At 38.6% G+C, this 19,546-nt stretch overlaps 1 protein-coding gene across 10 annotated transcripts in view; it reads left to right on the top strand.

Moving 5' to 3' along the window:
- The window catches only part of COL19A1 (collagen type XIX alpha 1 chain), a 214,129-nt gene that overhangs the window by 24,861 nt on the left and 169,722 nt on the right, over positions 1–19,546 (top strand). For all 10 annotated transcript variants that reach the window (XM_054195884.1, XM_054195882.1, XM_054195883.1 and 7 more), the window contains exons 5-9: positions 7,812–7,935; positions 8,314–8,589; positions 10,336–10,416; positions 12,519–12,644; positions 13,501–13,563. In XM_054195884.1, the coding sequence (XP_054051859.1) occupies positions 7,812–7,935; positions 8,314–8,589; positions 10,336–10,416; positions 12,519–12,644; positions 13,501–13,563 (670 nt within the window). The remainder of the gene's footprint in view (positions 1–7,811; positions 7,936–8,313; positions 8,590–10,335; positions 10,417–12,518; positions 12,645–13,500; positions 13,564–19,546) is intronic.

The raw sequence follows: 19,546 nt of genomic DNA, 5'->3' as shown, positions 1-19,546 counted from the left end.
ATCTGCTACAGAGGTGTTACCTGACTGTCACAGCTACTGAAAATACGTATGAGAAGAATCAAGTTGGAAGAAACAGAGTGGGGCAACAGAGACTGGATTGGGTCTCTTTCTGTCACCAACACTAGAAAGTCTCTGTATGTTTCTCAGTCAGCAAGTGATGCTGACACATGGAAAACCAGTCTGGTTTGAGCAGCATCAAGTCAGAGGTGCACCAGAAAGCGTCGTGCAATTGCATGATTAGGAGAAAGCAGATGGAGAGGAAATGTTTCTCTTTTTTGCGAAAGAACAAGAGTTCCACAGTTTTCTCACTGTGTTCCCCATCCCTCAGGCACCAAAAGCAGTATGTTTGCTTGTTTTCTTGTCATCTGCTCAGGAAAAGAAACAGTCTGAATGCGAGACCTGTATTTAGTGTATGACCTGAGTGAATCTCATAGATTGACTTCAGTCTTTCTGAATCATGGGTAACTATGCATTAGACGTTGAGCTCAAAAATGTCTGGAGGAACATCTCAATGCCTGTATACTGCAGAAGCCACCCAAATCTTTCTAGTACCCTATACATTTCCTTTACTTGCTTTGAACATATATAGGCAGCTTAGTGTAGTATATCCATTGTCTGAATCTACTCTGTTGCATTGTGTTTTCTTGAGTCTATACCAGCGCACATGTGGGAGGATCTTTTGGAGCATGAGATTATTTTGAGTAAAATTTTAGCTTGCTGAAGTGATCAGGCTCTGTCTTTCTCCCCTTTCCTGACCCATTTTCCTTCACAGTGTTCACTGGTGGTGTGTATGTCTGTCGTTCTTTGCCACCATGTGCGCTTCTATGTGGAAAGATGCTTACTACGGATTAGAGCAGCTTAATTTACTGTGCAACATTCAGGGTAAGGTGTGATATTGTGGGAAGGGAAGCACGCTGTTTGAATATAGTATTTCATGATGTGATACTCTTGCTGCTTTCTGAACCTGTTTTGTCATCTTCTTATCTTTAAAAAAAATATTCATTATTAAAAAGGGGAGAGAAAGAGTGGATGAGTGTGTTCCTAGATTACACATTCTTGCTTTTGGTAGCCTTTGATCTTTGCTAGGGTTATTTTAATTTCCAGGTACAAGGAAAGTTCACTGATTGCTCTGAGACCGATTTGGTTCATAAACAAAAATAATAAAATAATCCAGTTGAGCAAGGCAAATATATATCACTATATCAGAAGCGCTGGAAGTTGCCTTCCACAAGACAAGACTCTCAAAGCCTAAGCGTTACCTGAATTTTCTCAAAACTTTATTAGGCTGCTGAATTGTGCTTAGGAAAATGAGAAGAAAAATTATTGCATTGCCAATGTCCATTATTATATGTTACTACTTCTAAGCCTATTGTTGTTATTTCTGCTGACTGATTATGTTTTTCAGAAAAGTTAAAATGCACAGAAAGTGGCCAAACTGGGGAAAAGGAGATGTAGTTTTATTAGCCTGACCTCTTGAAAATCAATGGAAGACTGGCCTTTGACTTCATTAGGGCCAAGAGTTCACTGATAATTCCTGTAAATAAGGATACAGAATACTGCTGGAAACCCTAGGGGAAAAGCACTCTGCGCTGGCATAACAGTTTTTGGTATTTCTATTTCTCTTTCAAACCAGTTTCTTCTTTTTTTAATGACTTTGAAAATTTTGGTAGCAATAACATTGACTTTCACCAAAAACAATTTCTAAACCACCTGTATATTAAGTGACAGCTAATCTATACCTGTTCCGTAAATGAAAGCAGAAGCATGCTGAAGTATATGAAATATTAGGTAAATCCCATTTCTCAATGTTAAAATAATTTGCAGCTTTGCTTTCAGCGCTACATTTTCTGAGTGGGTTGAGCTCTCCCTAAGTAATTAATAACTCTTAAGCTGTCTGAATAGTTTCCCTTGAGTTGCATCATATAATGTGTCATATGAAAACAACTTGAGGCCTAATGTAACATGAAACTGTATGGTGCATCTTAATGTGATTTGAGGAAGATGGATGGGAAGGAAATTATTTCTTATTCTAGGTAACAAACAGCTGTTCTTAACTTTTATTTAAAAAGAATTTAAAATACTCTTTCCTAAGTAGAGATTGGTAAATTGTTCTAGTTAGCTATTTCCCCTTCTCCCATTGTACTGGTCAAGTTAGGCAAAAACCAGGAGTCTAAAATATAGTAATTTGATGTAGAAATATTGAGAATAATGTGGAGATTTTTTTGTATTTGGTCACCTGAGCTTTACTTTTTTATTCGTAATGGATCTTAGTTCAAATTCCTTAGCAAACATGAAAAGGTTAAGATTTCAGTGTCTCTGACAACGTAGTACTAAATAAATCAATACCCACTCTAGGAAAGTTGTTTAAACTAACTCCTTGAGCTCTGGTCACCAAATTATTGTAACATTGTCATATTACAAGTGACATATACCAGGTAATGGTATATGTCAGCTGGAAAAGATATGTCTTGCCATAAACTCTAAACATCTCTCACTTCACTCTCAGGAAATGTAAGTTGGCTCATCTTTCTCTTCTTGGAAGATATTCAGCAAGCTGGAGGCTTCATTGATACTTGTAAATACGGAAGTTTATCATATACTGTAGTGTATTCTCATTCGATATGGAACAATTAGAGTTCATAAGATTTAAAAATAGATGCTGCTTTTCCATTAGTGCTTTTTTTAAAAATAAAAACAAAAGGTAAATAAAGGATTGCCTTACTAAATTTGATAGGGGTAACTCAATGCTACTTTACAAAGATAGAACTAAAACTGTTTATAGCACAGTGAATACACAGTTAATTTATTTGTAATTGCTTCTTCTAGCATGGTAGCACTAGGAGAACCAGCTGGTGTCTGCATTTCAGAAATTTTCAGAACTTTTAAGGAAATAAATGAATAAGCAAATATTTTGCAAAAAAACCAGTCTGTACTCGATCATTATGAACAGTGGAAGGTTTGTACAAATACAGTTGTAAAGTTCATGCACAATTCCTGTAACTGGTCTTCTGGTAACCTCATAATGTACAGTCTGTGCTGTGCTTGGGCCACAGCACCTGTTTTTTAGGAAAAATTATGGCTACATTTACTCCATTAAAAAAGAGGAGAATGGAACAAGTGCCTTTGCAACTCTGAGTATCCATATGCTTTGAGAGAGTGACACATAGTTGTAGCAATGTCAGTGTGTATTTATTAACATTCTGGATGTATCTTCCTGATGCTTCAACCTGGGATTGAGATACCTGAATGTCTGGATTTGTAACGTATTATATGTATGATCTAAAACCTTGTATTGTTAGGGATTTTCCTGCTTGTTATCTTTTGTCTCCTCAATCTGCCAGCTGAGGCCTCTGTAATTTACAGTCCACCTCAGTCCAGCAGGCTAGGGTGCTGTAAATTCAAGCCAGTGTATTCAGTTCATGTGCTTCAATTCCTGTGATTGTTTTCAGCAGTTTCCACCAAGGGTGTGCTTCGCTTTGAGAACATCGTGCTCTGTTCATCAACTTTCATTTTTTATTATATCCTACTGGCAATACGGACACAGGGAGAAAACCAAACTGTCTCAATTCCACCTAAAATATAATTTAGTCAGACTCTGGGTGCCTGAGTCTCAGAGAATGATTCAAATTGCCTACTCTCAAGCACCACCTAACCCCTGGTGGCACCTGTTGGACAACAGATTTCCCCTGGCATCTGGGCACAAGTTCCAGGGAAGCTCAGAAGCACCATGGCTTAAACAGCCAGGCATGTAACTCCCACCCAAACTTCCTTGTGACTCAAAGATGTGTGTAGAGATGCCTGAACTCTGCCCATGTCCCCAGAGGTGCCTAAGCCATTGACTGTATTCAAATTGCAAGTAATAAGCTTGGACAGCATTGCGTTCAACACAAAACACAGCAGTCTGAGCACTTGCAGTGTAGAAGTGGGGGAGAGGACCTTTTAAATAGGCTTAAGGGTTATAGCAGTCATCCAGGAAGGATATTTGGTTTGAATTGTCCTAAGCTAAGGAAACTCAACAGGAATGGGAAAACTTGACTGTTGTCCCTCTGTTGAGGATATTTGCTGGGAGAGGAAAATCTCGGACTCATCTTTTTGCTCTCAAGGCTGATTATGTATTTTGGTTCAGACACTTTTGTCCAAGGAAACGTAAGCATGCCCTCGTTCAGAGATCAGATGCCAACGATACCCTCATTTGCCTGTTTTAACTTGTAAGTTCTTTCTTGTTGTCTTTATAGATGAATTTGCACACTTATTAATTGCTACCCATATTTCTGTAATGTTAAGGCTTTCCTAAGACCTGTCATCTCTCTTGCTGCTTTTGGCTTAGACACCATGGTGTACTACCCTAAGTTAATATTCTCTATTCTTGTGCTTTACATCTGTAGTCTTTGCGGTGAGCTTGGTACAGGTTTCCTTCATCCTTACTCATTCTCCTTTTCCTATTGTTCTTTCCCTGTGCCACATGGAAGAGGTAAATACTCTGTGAGGAAGCACTTGTTGAACTGTGAACATGTGGAACAACTTACTCTTCCATTTTTCATTAACATTTAATGCTGCTGCTTTACTGTTTTCACCCTGCATATGATATCTCATTAGTTTTCTCATTAGTTTTTAAATGTTGGTAGATGCAATCAGGTGAAACAGTATATTAAACATTCAAGGAACTTATGAATTTCAAATTCCGTATTCTGCAAAATTTTGTTTTGGCTTTTCTCGTGTTCTGGTATGAGGTTTCTGTTCTGGCCTTTTTATTACCCCATCAAATGTCATAATATATTTACTGTTTTAAACACATACTTACTTTGCCTATTTCTGAGGAGTTTTTAACTGAGCTTTACAGAGTAGAAGATACCGTGGTAGCAATACTTAAATTTTGCTATAGTATCTTACTGATCATCTGTACCTAAGTCACTTCAATGCTAGATGCATGCTTTTTATTCTGTTATGTTCACTTGAAGCCATTCAGGGGGCAAGAACATAGGGGAAATTGTGTATAGTAGATTGTGTGCTGGTTTTCTGAGTATTTTATACCTTCATTTCGTTCCTATTAGCATTCACCCTCTGGCTGGAAGAGGTTGAGTGTTAAGTGTGTACTTTAAAGCATCTGTTAATGACTTTTTAGTCACCAAGGAACATTCATACAGTTACACAATGAGAACTCTTCTCAGAATAAAGACATTGCTTCTATTAGATTATGTCTTTGGTATACAGTAGTTGTATACTAAATTTGTGCTGTTTGTTGGCCAAACACTGGAACAAGTTTCCCTGAGGGTTGTGGAATAATCTTCATTCTTGGGGGCTTTCAAAACTCAGCTGGACAGGATTTATAACCTGATACAATTTTCCAGGTTGGCCCCGGTTTGAGCAGGGGGTTAGATCCATTGGCCTCCAGAGGTACCTTCCTACCCAAATTATTTTGTGAATCTAACTGAATTTATCCTTGGTCCAATTCTGCTTAAATCTTACCTTCTTAGTTGACTTCACTGAAATCAGTGTAATGCCCCTAGGAATTATTTGACCTTGTCTGATTTTCTCATTTCTCCCAATACAGTTTTCTCTGTCAGCTCAAAGGTAAGAGAAGCTGGGTGAACTCCTGCCCTTTTTCATAATGCTGGCCCATACCTTAACTCTTGTCCTGTTTCCCAGGTGGTTTGATAATCAGTTAAGGAAGATAATTTCACATCCCATGCACTCACACACAACCAAATTTTTCTGAGAAAATTCTGAAAGGAAAATTTAGAAGACTAATACTGTTGTCATTCATTTAGATAGCTCTTAAAGTGTCAGGGAGGCTTACAGTAAGAAGCAATGGCAGGGGGGGAAGGAAAAAATGCTCAATGTTTACTAGTGTACCTACCACGTCCAGAAACTACTTCTGTTTGTTTTGCAGACTTACCATACCAATTATGTTTTCCCCTCCTTTCATTCGATGAAGAATTCTGATATTTCCCTTCCACAGTTGTCTGCCCTTTGCCTGTTAATGTAAACTCCCCTGTGTCTCCCAATATGGAGGTTAGCTGGGAAAATGAATTGATTTTGGAGAGCTAATCGGATGCTCCCACAGCCAGATGTCCTGTCTATGTTACAGCTGTAAACCTGAGATGCCATGTCCTTAGCTTGCTTGGGGTCCTGAAACCATAGGGCTGATCACGTCCCAGATGGTTTACTGTTCTGCAGAGGCACACTCGCGTATTACTGACGCCCAATGAAATTTTCTTTATAAATCATAAAGATTTTATTTGTGCTATAGTTAAAATACAGAGTGGTATGAAATCTAGATCCAAGTCCTGCAAAGCCTATTCACTTTTGCCTTGCCTTTTGACATTGAAACATCTATAGCTGTACAACAGAGCATATGGGTCCACTAACAATGTGGGAGAGCAGCCAATTTGGTCCTGGGATAAAACAGGAATCATCTGTGGGGAATAAGCCAAAGAAGACTGATTCCCACATAAGGGACTTAAATAGGTGTTGGTCCATAAATAAGCTGTTTGGTAGGATTTAGAGCAGGCTTCTCTACAGAGAAGGCATTTTTCCTGAGATCCTAAGTTAACTGAAGCGCACTGGTTTCCAGGAGGGTTGTGGGGTTATTGTCTTGTCAGCTGGTGCTTTCCCCTTTTATTTTTTTCCCTTTGTTTTGGTTTGTTTTTTGTTGTGGTTTTTTTTTTTAATAAAGCCTTTATAGCACATTGCTGTGTAATTATAATCCTATTTGTAGATTTTTAGACCTAAACCATTTACTTAACGTGATTGTGGGAAGAAAAACAGAAGAAATTTTTCTGCTGTGTGGGGCCCTCAGGTTTCTTCCATTCTGATCCAGGGAATGCCTTTTGCAATGTGGCTAGTTGGGAAATCCTAACAGTTTTTAGCAAACAGCCGTGTTAACACTTTAGCTACTCATGTGTTGTGTAATGTTTGCATCTGTGATTTTCATTTGTCTCACCTCTGTCTTAGAAAAGAAATAATTTGAAATGCAGAGGCTTCAAAAGAAAAACTGTTGATTGCACCATCCTAATTTGTTTAGTACAGAACTAGTATATATTTAATGATTATGAAAGTCTGTAGAGTTGAGTTAGAGACTAATTTCATTTTTTCTGAAATACAAGCTTTTCAAATAGTTTGTAGAAGTGGTGTTGTACTGCATGCTCTGAGATAGGTAGCAAATCAGACCTTTTTTTTTTGGGGTATCGACATATCTTACATGAAAAAGGAATAACAAAATCAAGTAACAGCATGTCATTCATTCAGAAATGCATTCCTTATTTTGGTTCAAGCCTGTTAAAGTCCAGCTGTTCTGTTACTCAAGATGTCCAAGTCGTTGCCCATGGAGGTCACTGTATCAAAACCTCTGCTCAAAGCAAGATCAACTTGAAAGTTACATCAGGTTGTTATGAGTCCTGTCCAGCTGTGTTTTGAAAGTCTCCAGGGATGGGGATTATTCCAGAAATCCTCTGGGAAACTTGTTCCGGTATCCCAAGCCATAAATTGGGAAAAGCAGTATTTTTAAAATGTTTATTTGTGGCATTCACTTTGCAGCAGTTCTTTTTAAGATTCCTTTTTATAGTAATCACAGATTTTAAAGAAGTTAAAACAAAAAATTTATTAGCAAAATCTTCAGCCATTTATTTTTATAAATAGACTGAATTGTACTTTTGAGAAGAGGCATTTCTGAATGCTGAAGTCTGTAAATATGTATGAGTGAGCATTTGGCTCCTTGTTTTCACCAGGTATTATTTCTGTTCGTTCCTTTTAAGCAGCGTTTGTGTGTGTAAGAATAACAAGAAATCTCATTTTCCTCTCTCCTGCTGTAGGCAAGTATTTCCAAATGGGCTTCCTGAAGAATACTCTCTAGTTGCTATGTTCCGTGTACGGCGAAATACCAAGAAAGAGCGTTGGTATATATGGCAAGTTTTAAATCAGTATGACACACCTGAGGTTAGAGTTGTCTTTGATTTATTTTTTTCATTAAGTTTCTTTCCCCCCCCCCGCTATTTGATATGGCAAATATAACTTGGTGGATGTTTCACCACTGGATTTAGCTACAGTTTATATGGAATAGACAGACTGATGATTTATCATAGGAATCACAGAAATTTAACAAAATGTATTGAGTTAAGACTGCAATATAGGATAAGAAGGCATGTTATGATTTATAGCTGATATGTATTTACAAAGTTATGTAGAAGAATGCTTCATAACATAATTCTTGCCCAATCCATGTAGTCGAAGTATTTTTATTATATATAGTTTATATATGTGTTTAATTCTCATGCTCTAACTTTTAGGTGACCACTTCTTTTCTTTTGATTTCAGATCTCTGTCCTTCTGGATGGTACAAAAAAGGTTGTGGAGTATATGACCAAATCTTCTCAGGGAAATATACTGCACTACACTTTTAAGAGTCGAGAAATTTATCCATTGTTTGATCGTCAGTGGCATAAGCTTGGTATTAGTGTGCAGTCGGGGATCATTTCCCTCTATTTGGATTGTAATTTAATTGAGAGAAAGCAGACTGATGAAAAATTCACCATTGACTTGCAGGGAAGGACTCTGATTGCTTCTCGTGCTGCAGATGATAAGCCTGTAGATGTGAGTAATATGAAAGGAAAACCAGATAACTTGAAATCATGTTTTAGCCACGCTTTTACTAACACCATCATAAAGAATTGTGTAGATAAAAGGTTCAAAACTGGTTATTAATTTTGAGTGTGTATTCTTAATTTGAAATACTTAAGCTTTTTTTTTTCTCTAAACAATATTCAGTGCTGTAGCATCTGCTAAGGCAAACCTTCTGTTACGAAAGTAACTACAAAAACTCAGTCTTTGTTTCAGGAGTTTATTTTTCTGTATTCACTTTGGATTAAGAGCCATGTAGTTACTGTAGACATATTACTATATTTAGAGATAACTTCCTGTGGTAGTTTTTTCTTTCAGTTTTTGAGATTAATTTGTAAGCTTGTACCAGTCATCTGTTACAATTTGTCTGTCTGTGATAAAGGGGAGACACAGAAAAATTAAGCATTACCTCTGTATCAAGACTGTATGATGTTCAGGGTAATTCAGCTCTGCAGAAATAGGGGAGCGCATTGTTCACGGCTGTCGGTCCCTCCTCCAAATGGTAAGGGTTAGGAAGTGGCTGGAGGTGTGTTTCCTGTAGCCTTTGGTGCAGGAATTACCCAAGGCAATCCCATAATATTCTGGGCTGTGTTCTGTCCCAGAGATGCTCTCCTCTGTTTCCTCATGCAGAGAGCTCACAGCAAGTAATCCGAAAGCTCCAGAAAATGTCAGTTTGTTTTAAGTGTGCTGACATCCAGTTACCAGGTTTAAGGCATCTGACTCGGAGTTTATAGTGACCATCTGAAAGTTTCAGCTATATTGTGTACACTGTGCAGTTCCAGATGAAAACAGCACATTGTTACTGCAAGCTAGTGTTGTGGGAGGAATCAGTCCCATGAGGTGCTGAACAGTTTGGCCTGGGCTCAGAGCTCTTATTTCATGGGGCCAAGCTCCTGCTTCATTTTATTTTCTAAGACTGAGTTCAACTTTACTTGACATGTATGTACCATCTGCTCATTTCCAAGTAGCATGCAGGAGAAGGAGCAGGTTCTTTTTATCTTGTGTTGGTTGCGTGGCACGGGCCGGATAATTCTGACTGGAAGTTGTCAACTGGGATTTCCATGTTCACAGGAAAACATAAAGCTGATGAAGGCAGCAGAGCGGATCCTGTACTGACAGTCACTCTTCTCAATACCACGTGCAAGGGAGAGAATAAGAGGGTAAAAAAAGAGATGCAGAAGGAGGCATACAAGGGCAAGATTAGCTAGTTAAAATTAGATGCTGTTCATCTCACCAATCCACCCAAAATCTCTGAAACAGAAGCTTTATGTACAGAATTTGTGATTTTTGCTTTTCAGGTGATTTAGTGGCAAGGTCCAGGCAAAGATCCATCCAAAGTTATAGAAGATGTATGTGAGATACAGCTTATCAAACTTTTACTCTAGTTCATTGCAGGAGAAAATTATGTTCCTGAAAGGAAGGCTTGCAGAGGATGTCTAGAGGGCTAAAATGCCTATGTAGCATAGCAAGAGCAGTACAGAGGGATGCAACTCACATGAAGATAAAATAAATCTAAAATATGATTTACATCAAAGTAATAGACTGTATAATTTGTTCCTTAAGTGAGGAGCTGTGCAATTGTTCTGGCTTTGTCTGTTTCCAGCTTTTCAGAAATATGCAGTGTTTCAGAGAAAGTGTATTATGCCAAGATAAGAAAATGCATGACGTAACACATTATCTTTTACATTTCATATTAATCTCTTTTGTATTTCTTAATAGATTGAACTTCACCGCATAACAGTTTATTGTAATCCAAAACTTGCAGCAGAAGATACGTGTTGTGAAATATCTGCAGACCTGGTTAGTGTTTTGTTAAAATGCAAATGTTAGTACAAAACAAATTGCTTCATTGGTTCTTACTAAAGAGTTGTAAAGAAATTTCAATAGAAGTGTTAGATTAATTACTTCCTAAAAATGTATCCTGTATCTGGAGTCATGATACGTTGTTTCTTGTTGCTTAACTAAATAACACAGTAGAGCTTCAGTAAAAGGCACTAGGTGCTGGTAGTGCTTTTAAAATGCATCTCTTAACAATGATTAATATCTAATTAGTAATTGAGGAAATCTCAGAGAGTAGGAAACAAACCACTGCAATGACCTGAGGATGGCTTCAAATAAGAGGCCATTTTAATAACAGTTGCACCTAGTGAAGCATTACAGATGATAAACAAAGCCCATGAAAGAGTCGGCATGATAGTGGGAGGGAAGAAAATTAGGAAGGTGTTGAAGGTGTTTCCCTTATTTCAATATTCTGACATGGATGAAAGGTTGTTTCATAATTGGCAAATACTTTCTTCTTTATAACGCACATGCTGAGATGTATATAATGTTTAACATAAGGGAAACGTTGATTTAGTTTAGAGGGTTCCCTTTTCCCTTTCGTTTTGATAGACAGAATCAGTATAAACTGGAAGACACTAGAACTATAGAAATGCTTGAAGTTGCAGATGTGATTGCTTTGCTGAATCAAGCCCATCTGGAGGAAAAAAAAAGAAAAAAAAAACTCAGAAAATATATTAAAATGTTGGTCTACTAGTTATGAATAGCCTGTAAGAGCAGGCTTCTCTGAGATAGTGGGCAGTACCGTTACCACCCAGCCTGCGCTCAGCAAAAAAACCCCAGAGCGTGCAGAAGGACTAATTGAATCCATCTACAAATAGGTGTGAGAAAAGGGTACCTGGAATGGAGGGATAAAGCTGCCCAAGAACAGAGACGCAAAGGCTTTGTGGGAACTGACAACTGATAGGTGCTCCAGAAGCATGGAAGAGGCTGGATCTAATTTATCAAGGGAAATTTCAATTTTAAATAATAATTTATTATTCAAATATATTTCAAAATATATTCTTGATAATAGTGAAGGCTTTAGCTTGAATGTATAAGCTCATGGATAAGTGAAATGAATGGATTCTTTTTCTGTAGGTTCCACTTTGTGCATGGAAATACAACTTATTTAGCAGTTGTGACACAGTAGCAAAAAAGTAGAACCAAAACAAGACCTAATTACTTATGGACACAAAAAGATCAAGGATAGGCTTTATTAATAGCATCCTAAACAGTCACTCAGCTATATGGCTAAGCACATGATCAGTTTCATTTTTATGTCTTATGTTGAAGATGTAAAAAATGATGGAGAAGTTGTTAATGATTTTCATATTGAAACCAGCGTTACATTTTCTGATTTATTTTTTCATTACTTCCTTACCAACTACAAGGGCTACATTTTCCGTAATTTAAGGGAAGGAATTTATCTTTGGATACAAATTTCTACACTAAGCTGTAAATCTGCATGGTAATTCCTTTGACAGAAGGCTCACAGGAGACCTCATTTCATCTTAATGAGAAGTGAGAGTTTCTGAAATTTATCAGACTCTATTGACTTGTCCTGTAGTATATCTTCAGGTTAGCTCAGCTCTCATGAGTTAGGCAAAGAATGGCTTCAGGGCTTTTTGTTTGTTTCCAAACTGTGCATGCCCAAAGCATTTAATGACAAAAAAATTACAAGAGTGTTCCTTCACACTCACTCTGACATGTTGCATTTTGGGGCAGGGGGTGGAGGACAGGAAGAGACTGAGAAATACCATCTTTTTTTTTTTTCCTATGGGCGTTTTCTGCTTCACTGTGTCTGATTTTGGGAGACTTCATTCCTCTGTCTGGGCTCTTTTGGAAGAAAGAAGTGGGACAGTCAGATCAGTTCTGACTGGCATTGATTTTAGTACAGAAGGATCAAAAACCTAGGCTTTGTTTTACTACAGCTTTTTCCTCTGATTGGCAATTGTGGCTTCTCTGTAATATGGTGTGTACGGGAGTATTAAAACAGAAAGTAACCTCAAAATAGTGTTTGGATGGTGTTTATCTATTAAGCAAAGTGGACCAAAAATCAGAAAATCTTCTTTTCATTTTAGTGCCCACGTGAGGAGAGGTTACTTACTACAACTTCATCACCGGTGACTGTTCATGCCAGCAAAATATACATGCTTCCAGGAATGCAGCAAGAATCTAGAGAGAGATGCCACTGCTTTCCAAATAAAGTATGAGGCTTTCCTATTGCTTTTTAGTGCATCATGCTACTAGGTATTAAAAGAAAAGCTGATTTTTTTTTTTGTGGTTATGAAAAATGTCTTACTGGTTTATAGTGCTGTAGTGTACTTACATTATATTTCCCAGTTAAAACAAGTATATTTTAGGTTTAGTTAATTTAAAATTAGAGTTGCAGAGGTCTGTAAGGTTTAGTTGTTTGAACACACCAAAAAAAAGGCCCGTGGTAAAAATGAAATTATATTTAGTGTAAATGCTTTTACTTGAGGCTACAATGATTAGGGGATTGGAACACCTCTCTTATGAAGAAAGCCTGAGGGATTTGGGTCTCTTCAGTCTCGAAAAAGAATGACTGAGGCGGGACCTTATCAACACTTATAAATACTTAAAGGGTGTGTGTCAGGAGGATGGGGACAGGACAAGAGGTAATGGGTACAAACTTGAGCATGGGAAATTCCATCTCAACATGAGGAGGAACCTCTTTACTTTGAGGGTGGCAGAGCCCTGGAACAGGCTGCCCAGAGAGGTGGTGGAGTCTCCATCTCTGGAGACATTCCAAACCCCCCTGGACGTGTTCCTGTGCCACCTGCTCTAGGTGATCCTGCTCTGGCAGGGGGGTTGGACTAGATGATCTCCAGAGGTCCCTTCCAACCCCTCCTATTCTCTGATTCTGTGAAATTACTTTCTACACAACGCTTTTTTTGAAATCCTTCTCCTGGTTGTTGCACTATATTTATTCGGAGTCATTTGCTTTGTTAGGCTTTTGTGACAAGGAGAGACAAGGAAACCAAAACAAAGACATATTTTGGATCTGCTTCTTTGTTGATTTTTGATTTCTTTTAAAAACAGGGAGAAGCAGGATTGCCAGGAGTGGCTGGTTTGCCAGGCCAGAAAGGAGATAAAGGTGAAAAGGTAAAATAGCAATGGAATTCTCTCTTTCAAATCTTTCTTTGGCTTATATTTCTTAAATAGAATCTTTGTGGATTCTGTTATTTCTTAAAGGAATCTCCTGCAACCTGTACACAGGTTAACTCCTTTATCAGTCAGTCACTGCTTTTGCCTGTGGGCTTTCTGCTAGGCCGCCTACAGCTGTCTCACTTTGGGGTCCCACCATCAACTCTATGGAACACAGTTTACCTGCCTGTGAAGCATGTGCCCACCCAGCCTGTCAGCATGTCCTATTGCCTGTTCCCCTTATCCAAAAAAAAAAAAAGAGTCATGTATGTCATCTGTGACAAGGATTTTTTCTATGTTGTATGTGTACGTCACTGCTGATGGACAGAATCCCATGTGGTGGGTTCATCCTTGCAGTCATCGGTAGGGGAGTATGAATTCACTTGCATGACCTCAGCACTGTATATTCCTTGACATCACTCTTACCTGAAACTTTCGTAACTCCGAAGAGAGAGGGACCTGACATTGGCAAGCCCCTAAGACAGGCCTGTCGGTGCTCCTTTCCTTGGGCCTGTTCTGTATTTTTGTTCTGTAATGCTTCCTGTGACATTCCTATGTTATTTAGCGTGAGGGTTTCCTAGTAATAAAGGTCAGCATATCAGATATTTTCCCTTCACGCTCCATTCCCTCAGTCTGCTTGGAGGATGCTGGATTAGGACATGTCTGAGAATGTGTTTTTCTCGTGCAAATAGAGGAAACAACTTGAATAAACTCTTGCAAGTCAGCCATAAAGACAGTAGATAGGAATTCTGAGTTCAGGGAATGTGGTATGAGAGGAAGATACTTAGAATGTCCTAATCCAGAGGCTAGGATGGAGGGGTCCTAACCCAGCATCCTCCCTCACAGCACACTGTTTAATATGCGATCTGAAATATCTTGTGAAAACAGCCAGCACTGTTCCTAGGACTGTAGTACGTGGCTGAAATGGGCTGATGGGGCTTATCCACACTGTCGGTTGAAATTAAGTAAATTCCTTTACAGTGTCTTCCCCCCTCAACTCCAACCCTCCAGTATATATTTTACTTTCAATACTAGCTGCATCTTTTCCCTAGGTGGAAAAAAAAGTTCAAGTATGTTAGTTTCTATAGCCCAGCTGAACCTGGGGGGTTTGCTGGCAGTTTCCAAATTTAGGCATGAATTTTTGCTGATCCTAGGTCTGAGTATGTAGAACAATTGTCCGTGTTAGGGTTAGCCTATGATACCAACATAGGGAGTTTCCTAGCATTTGTTTGGGAAACTGCTCTGACATGACCCATTTAGACTATTACTGCTACTAAGATGAGACTTCGGAAGTCTTATGTTTTTTTACCATTCTGTCTCGCAGCCAATTAGCGATATTTACCATGCTAAGCACAGTACCTCTAAATAAAGCATGGGGGTGGCTGTCGTCACCTCCAGTCCTGTTCTCCTGTTCGTTTTACAAAGAAACCCTCATTGTGTTGATTCAAAAGCCACCCAACAATCAATGAACTCTTTCAACTTCTGTGCATCGGTGATAGCAAATTGCATGAGGCCGTGTCTGACTTGGTTGGTAATTACAAAGTACCAATTTTTTGGTTTAGATGTAAAACTGAAAATTGTTAAGCTTGAGATTCATGAAAAATTAATCTTCCAAAATTCATACAAATAGATAATTTTTTTTGGTAGTGGCCTACTACCTATAAGTCCAAACTCGACCTGTTTATCACCAGCCACTCCAATACTTCACTGAATATTTAGAGCCTGAGCAGGATTATGTGCATCCGGCAGCTTAGCCTAATGATAGTAAATTGACATTTGTGAATGTCAGTTCATAAAATTCAATGAATCAGCAGGCTAAAGTCAGAGTTAGCACAGCAAACAGCTAGAAAGCTGCTTAATTTGAGCCTTCCTTATAACTGACCAGTACTTGCTACTTCCTGGCTTTGGGGTGGGTTTTTTTTGGTTTTGTTTGGGGGGGTGGGTGGAGGGTACGTTACTGCTCTGATTAAAAGGATGGTCTCACTGTTGACCTTTGGGAGCAAATGAATACTGCCTTGAATAGTGCCTATCGTGATGGAGTTGAATGCCACGTTCTCTGAGGCTTTAGTACCATTTTTTCTTTGCCTCTGCATTTATGCAAGTATTCAGTAACACTTGCTCTCAATGATGGCCTTGTTACATCAATAATTAGAGGTGGAGAGGCAGCAAGACCCCAGACAATTCCAGACATGCAGGATACATGATTTATTCCCAGATTATGTAAAGGAGAGTAGCAGACTGTGGTTGAATGTTTTGTAATATGTTATACATTAAATAGGCAGCTTTGTAATGACCTTAGCTGGCCATTCACAAAAAACGGGATTTCTGGAAGTTGTCTGATGGTTCTTCAGCCTGTTTCCCACTTTGTGATCAGCTTCTCATTTTATTGTTTTCTTTTGCTTCTAAACCATATTATTATTATTGTCTAACTAATTATATTTAAATATCCCTGCCATAGCCACATCCAAGTGAAAACAAGTTAATGTTAATTTTTTAGCTTCTTTCCTAGGAAATTTCTGTATCTGTTGATACTATTCCTTGTTCAGCACAACATTCCTTATCCTTTTATTTTATGTTGTCCCATTCCAATTTCCTGTCTATTGTAATTAATTGTATGACTGAATTTACATGTCTTTTTGTTGCGATGGGATTGGCAAGAAAGCTTCTACATATGCAAATTGGTGTTAGGCTATATTCAAGCCACCCAAAATTACCCTTCTCTTCAGTCTAACATAGTTGTCCCCTAAGATTAGACTGTTTTGCCTGTTCAGGAATATCTAAGCTATCACCAGAACAAAGCATGATACCTGATAAACCATTTTTAGGCATTATGAATTTAATTACTAGCCTGTTTCTGCTGCATTCTTGTGCACTTGGCAGTACTCTTGGCCGTCCTGTACTCTTGGCTCATATTAGTACCTCTGAAAGGGCCTGAGCCAAAGTGTCTTGTGAGCCCAAATGACTAAAGTGCCATATTTTCACTGGAACAGGCATCCATGCAAATATTGATGCGTCTCTGGCAATCTGTCCATCTGAATGTACAGGAGCATCACTAATGAAAATTATTCCATTTGTGTGAATGACCTTCCTATTTGTATGCCTGGCCTTCTATAATGGTTTCGTGAGGACGTTTCTTCATTCAACAATAGAAGTATTATCTCTGGTGCTTCAGGGGTGAAGAAGCTGCTCAGTTTCAAGACTGTCTCCCTTACTGAATGACCAGACTGTCCAGTTTGGTACCATACACCCCTTATTGCGTAGCAAAAAATGCCTCAGGGCAGTAGTCCCTGTCCCTTTTGTTCCCTGTGCAAGCTTGGATCCAGGGGTATTTGCTCTGCAGGACTTTATTTGCTGGGAGATCAGCTCCTGCAGCTATCTGCAGCAAGGGACAACCTCCTGTTCTTTTATGTCTATTCAGACATAAAGACTCAAAAAGTCACCAGGACCAACTTTGCTGCTTGCTGATCTCTGCCCTTGAAACACTTTTTGGACTGCCTGATAGCTTTTTCCTGTTGGATGAAAACTGAGAGGCAGCAGCAGTCAGGTGTACAATACAGGTTATCCCTGAATAATATACTGTGTTACTCACATTGTGCTAAGAACCAAGCTACTGTGAATTTCACAAGTTTCAAGTGGTCATAAGTCAGGTGGAAGTCTCCTGTGATTTAACACATTTTGATATCTGTTCTGTAGAGCTATGTTTCCTCTTCTGCTGAGCTGAGTGAGAAATTGTGATTTGTTTTCTGTTTTGGAAGCAATTTCTACTACTTCGGTGTGGTACGTAGTTACTCAGACTCTTACAAATATATTGTAAGATGTTGTTGGCAAACGTCTTTTGATCGTGGTGTGAAGGTCCTGTTTTGTCTGCAATATGTAGAAATTATTCAGAAGACATATGGGTCGCAGTAATTGAAATGATTATGTATATACTAAATATATAAACAAATTTTCTCTATTAAAGAGGCTAAAAAAGTAATTGTATATTATCTTTTTTATTTTTATTTCTTTTAAGCAAACTTAGTGCCCACAAAAGATTTTAAATTGAAATCAAAAGAGAATTAAATATTTCGATATAATATTAAACCATTACAAGCTGCGTTAATAGCTCATTGGCTAATGCTCTAAGTACAGCAAGGAGCAAAAAGGCAGCAGCAGAGTGCTTTCAAACATTAAAGCACCTATTGATTGACACCATGGAGGAATTTATGGCTGTTCAAGTGAGCTTCATTAATTTAAATTTTACTTCAGGAAAAAGATGTTTAAATGGCTATTTTAGGATTGGTAGAGATAGGTTTATGCAATATGCTGTTGCACTAGGAAAATATTTGTAATGGAACGATAAGAAAAAAGAACTCATGAGAACAAATGAGGTGTTTGGCTGCTCTTTCTGCCTATTTTCCTTGCTAGTCTTCTCTTCCTCCTTCTCTGTCATTCCTCTTGTAAGTCACATCCGTCTGATTCCACCTATCATGTTATGCGGCCTTGAGAATGATTCCTTTCTGGTCTGATTTTTTGTTGCAGAGATTATTGACAAGGGACCTAGAAGCTGGAACGAGTGAAAAAGAAAAAAAAAAATTGGGCAAAATACAGCTGGCTGTCAGTGATGACAAAGTCAGGAATTGCCAGTGTGCTTGGTAGACCACAATCCTATAGTGGGCAAAAGGGAATGCTCCACACCTGTGGAGCTAAGAGTTTATCGGTAGTCTGACTTAATGTTTTAACCATTTAATATTCTCAATTATCAAATTAATAAGGAAAAGCATCATTAATAATGTAGTTTAACTTGTTTTCTTTGAAAAAAGTCTTAAACGTATACCTCTCTTCTATGTCACCGTCCCAGTATTCATCTTGGTCCTAAGGATGGCAGTTTAAGTACTCTTCGAGAGGGAATGGAGAGGGTTGGCACTGAGTCCTCAGCATTCTGAGGTGCTCAGAGGGTTGGGGGGTGCCCCCTCCCCACTGGGGCCATCCCCAGAGCTGAAGCTGAAGCAGGGCAGGCAGCAATCACTGGCCCCAGCGCAGGGGTTAAACCAGTGACACCCAGCTCAGGCCATGGAGAGCCCAAGCCCCTGCGCTGACGGGTCAGCGCACATCTTGGGAGCTTCTAGTAGGAGTAACAGGGATGATACTTCCCGGGCTATATCCTCCCTGCTACTCCCCTAGCACCAGGGAAAACCTGGAATGATGCCACCTTTGGTATGAGTTTTCTTTCTTACCCTTAGCAAATTCTCTGAATTTGAATTTATTGTACTCATCAACTAAAAGTTACTAATGAATGGGGTTTTTTTTACCCCAGGTCTAAATACTTCTATCACCATTTTGTAATTGTGCAAACTGTTTACCTGTCTGTACATCTAAGTTTTAAATTTTAGCTTGCATAATTTCTTACAGGGACTGCCTCTGACATTAATTATACAAATAAAGGATCTAGTATAGAGGATGAGCTCTCTACATTACCTCTTTCACCTTCCACTTTATTGCTCTTGGAAAGCCTGCCGGTTCCCTGTCTGCTGGGAGCAACTCAATTCAGAGTGTGCTGGTATTTCTTTCTTGATGATAATACACATTTTTTTTTTTTACTTGGACATTTCTGATGCTATTGGCTCACATAATCATTCAGAGATGAAAGCTGAGAAAGCTAATCTACTTAATCAAATCTTACAAAACCAAAACTGATTTTGGTTAAGCAGTATTTTGAAAACTGATGTGGGTTACTCATTTTATCTGAACTAATACGTCCTCATTGTAGACAAGAGCAAGGTTGTAATGTAATACTTTAGCAGTGTGTGCTGTAGGCCACGTTAATATCATTCTTTCTGTTTAAGTGCGCTTGCTTTTATCTTAGTATTAAAATCATAATCTGTACCCTGGGAGAACATTTTTCTCTTCTCAAAATTCATTGCAGACTTTTTTCTAGATTAAATATTAATGTGTTAAGTTA

The sequence above is a fragment of the Rissa tridactyla genome, chromosome 3 (assembly GCF_028500815.1).
Source record: "Rissa tridactyla isolate bRisTri1 chromosome 3, bRisTri1.patW.cur.20221130, whole genome shotgun sequence".
In the NCBI taxonomy this organism is placed as follows: Eukaryota; Metazoa; Chordata; class Aves; order Charadriiformes; family Laridae; genus Rissa; species Rissa tridactyla.
Note: the sequence above shows the minus strand (reverse complement) of the source record. Positions and strands in the feature narration are given on the sequence as shown.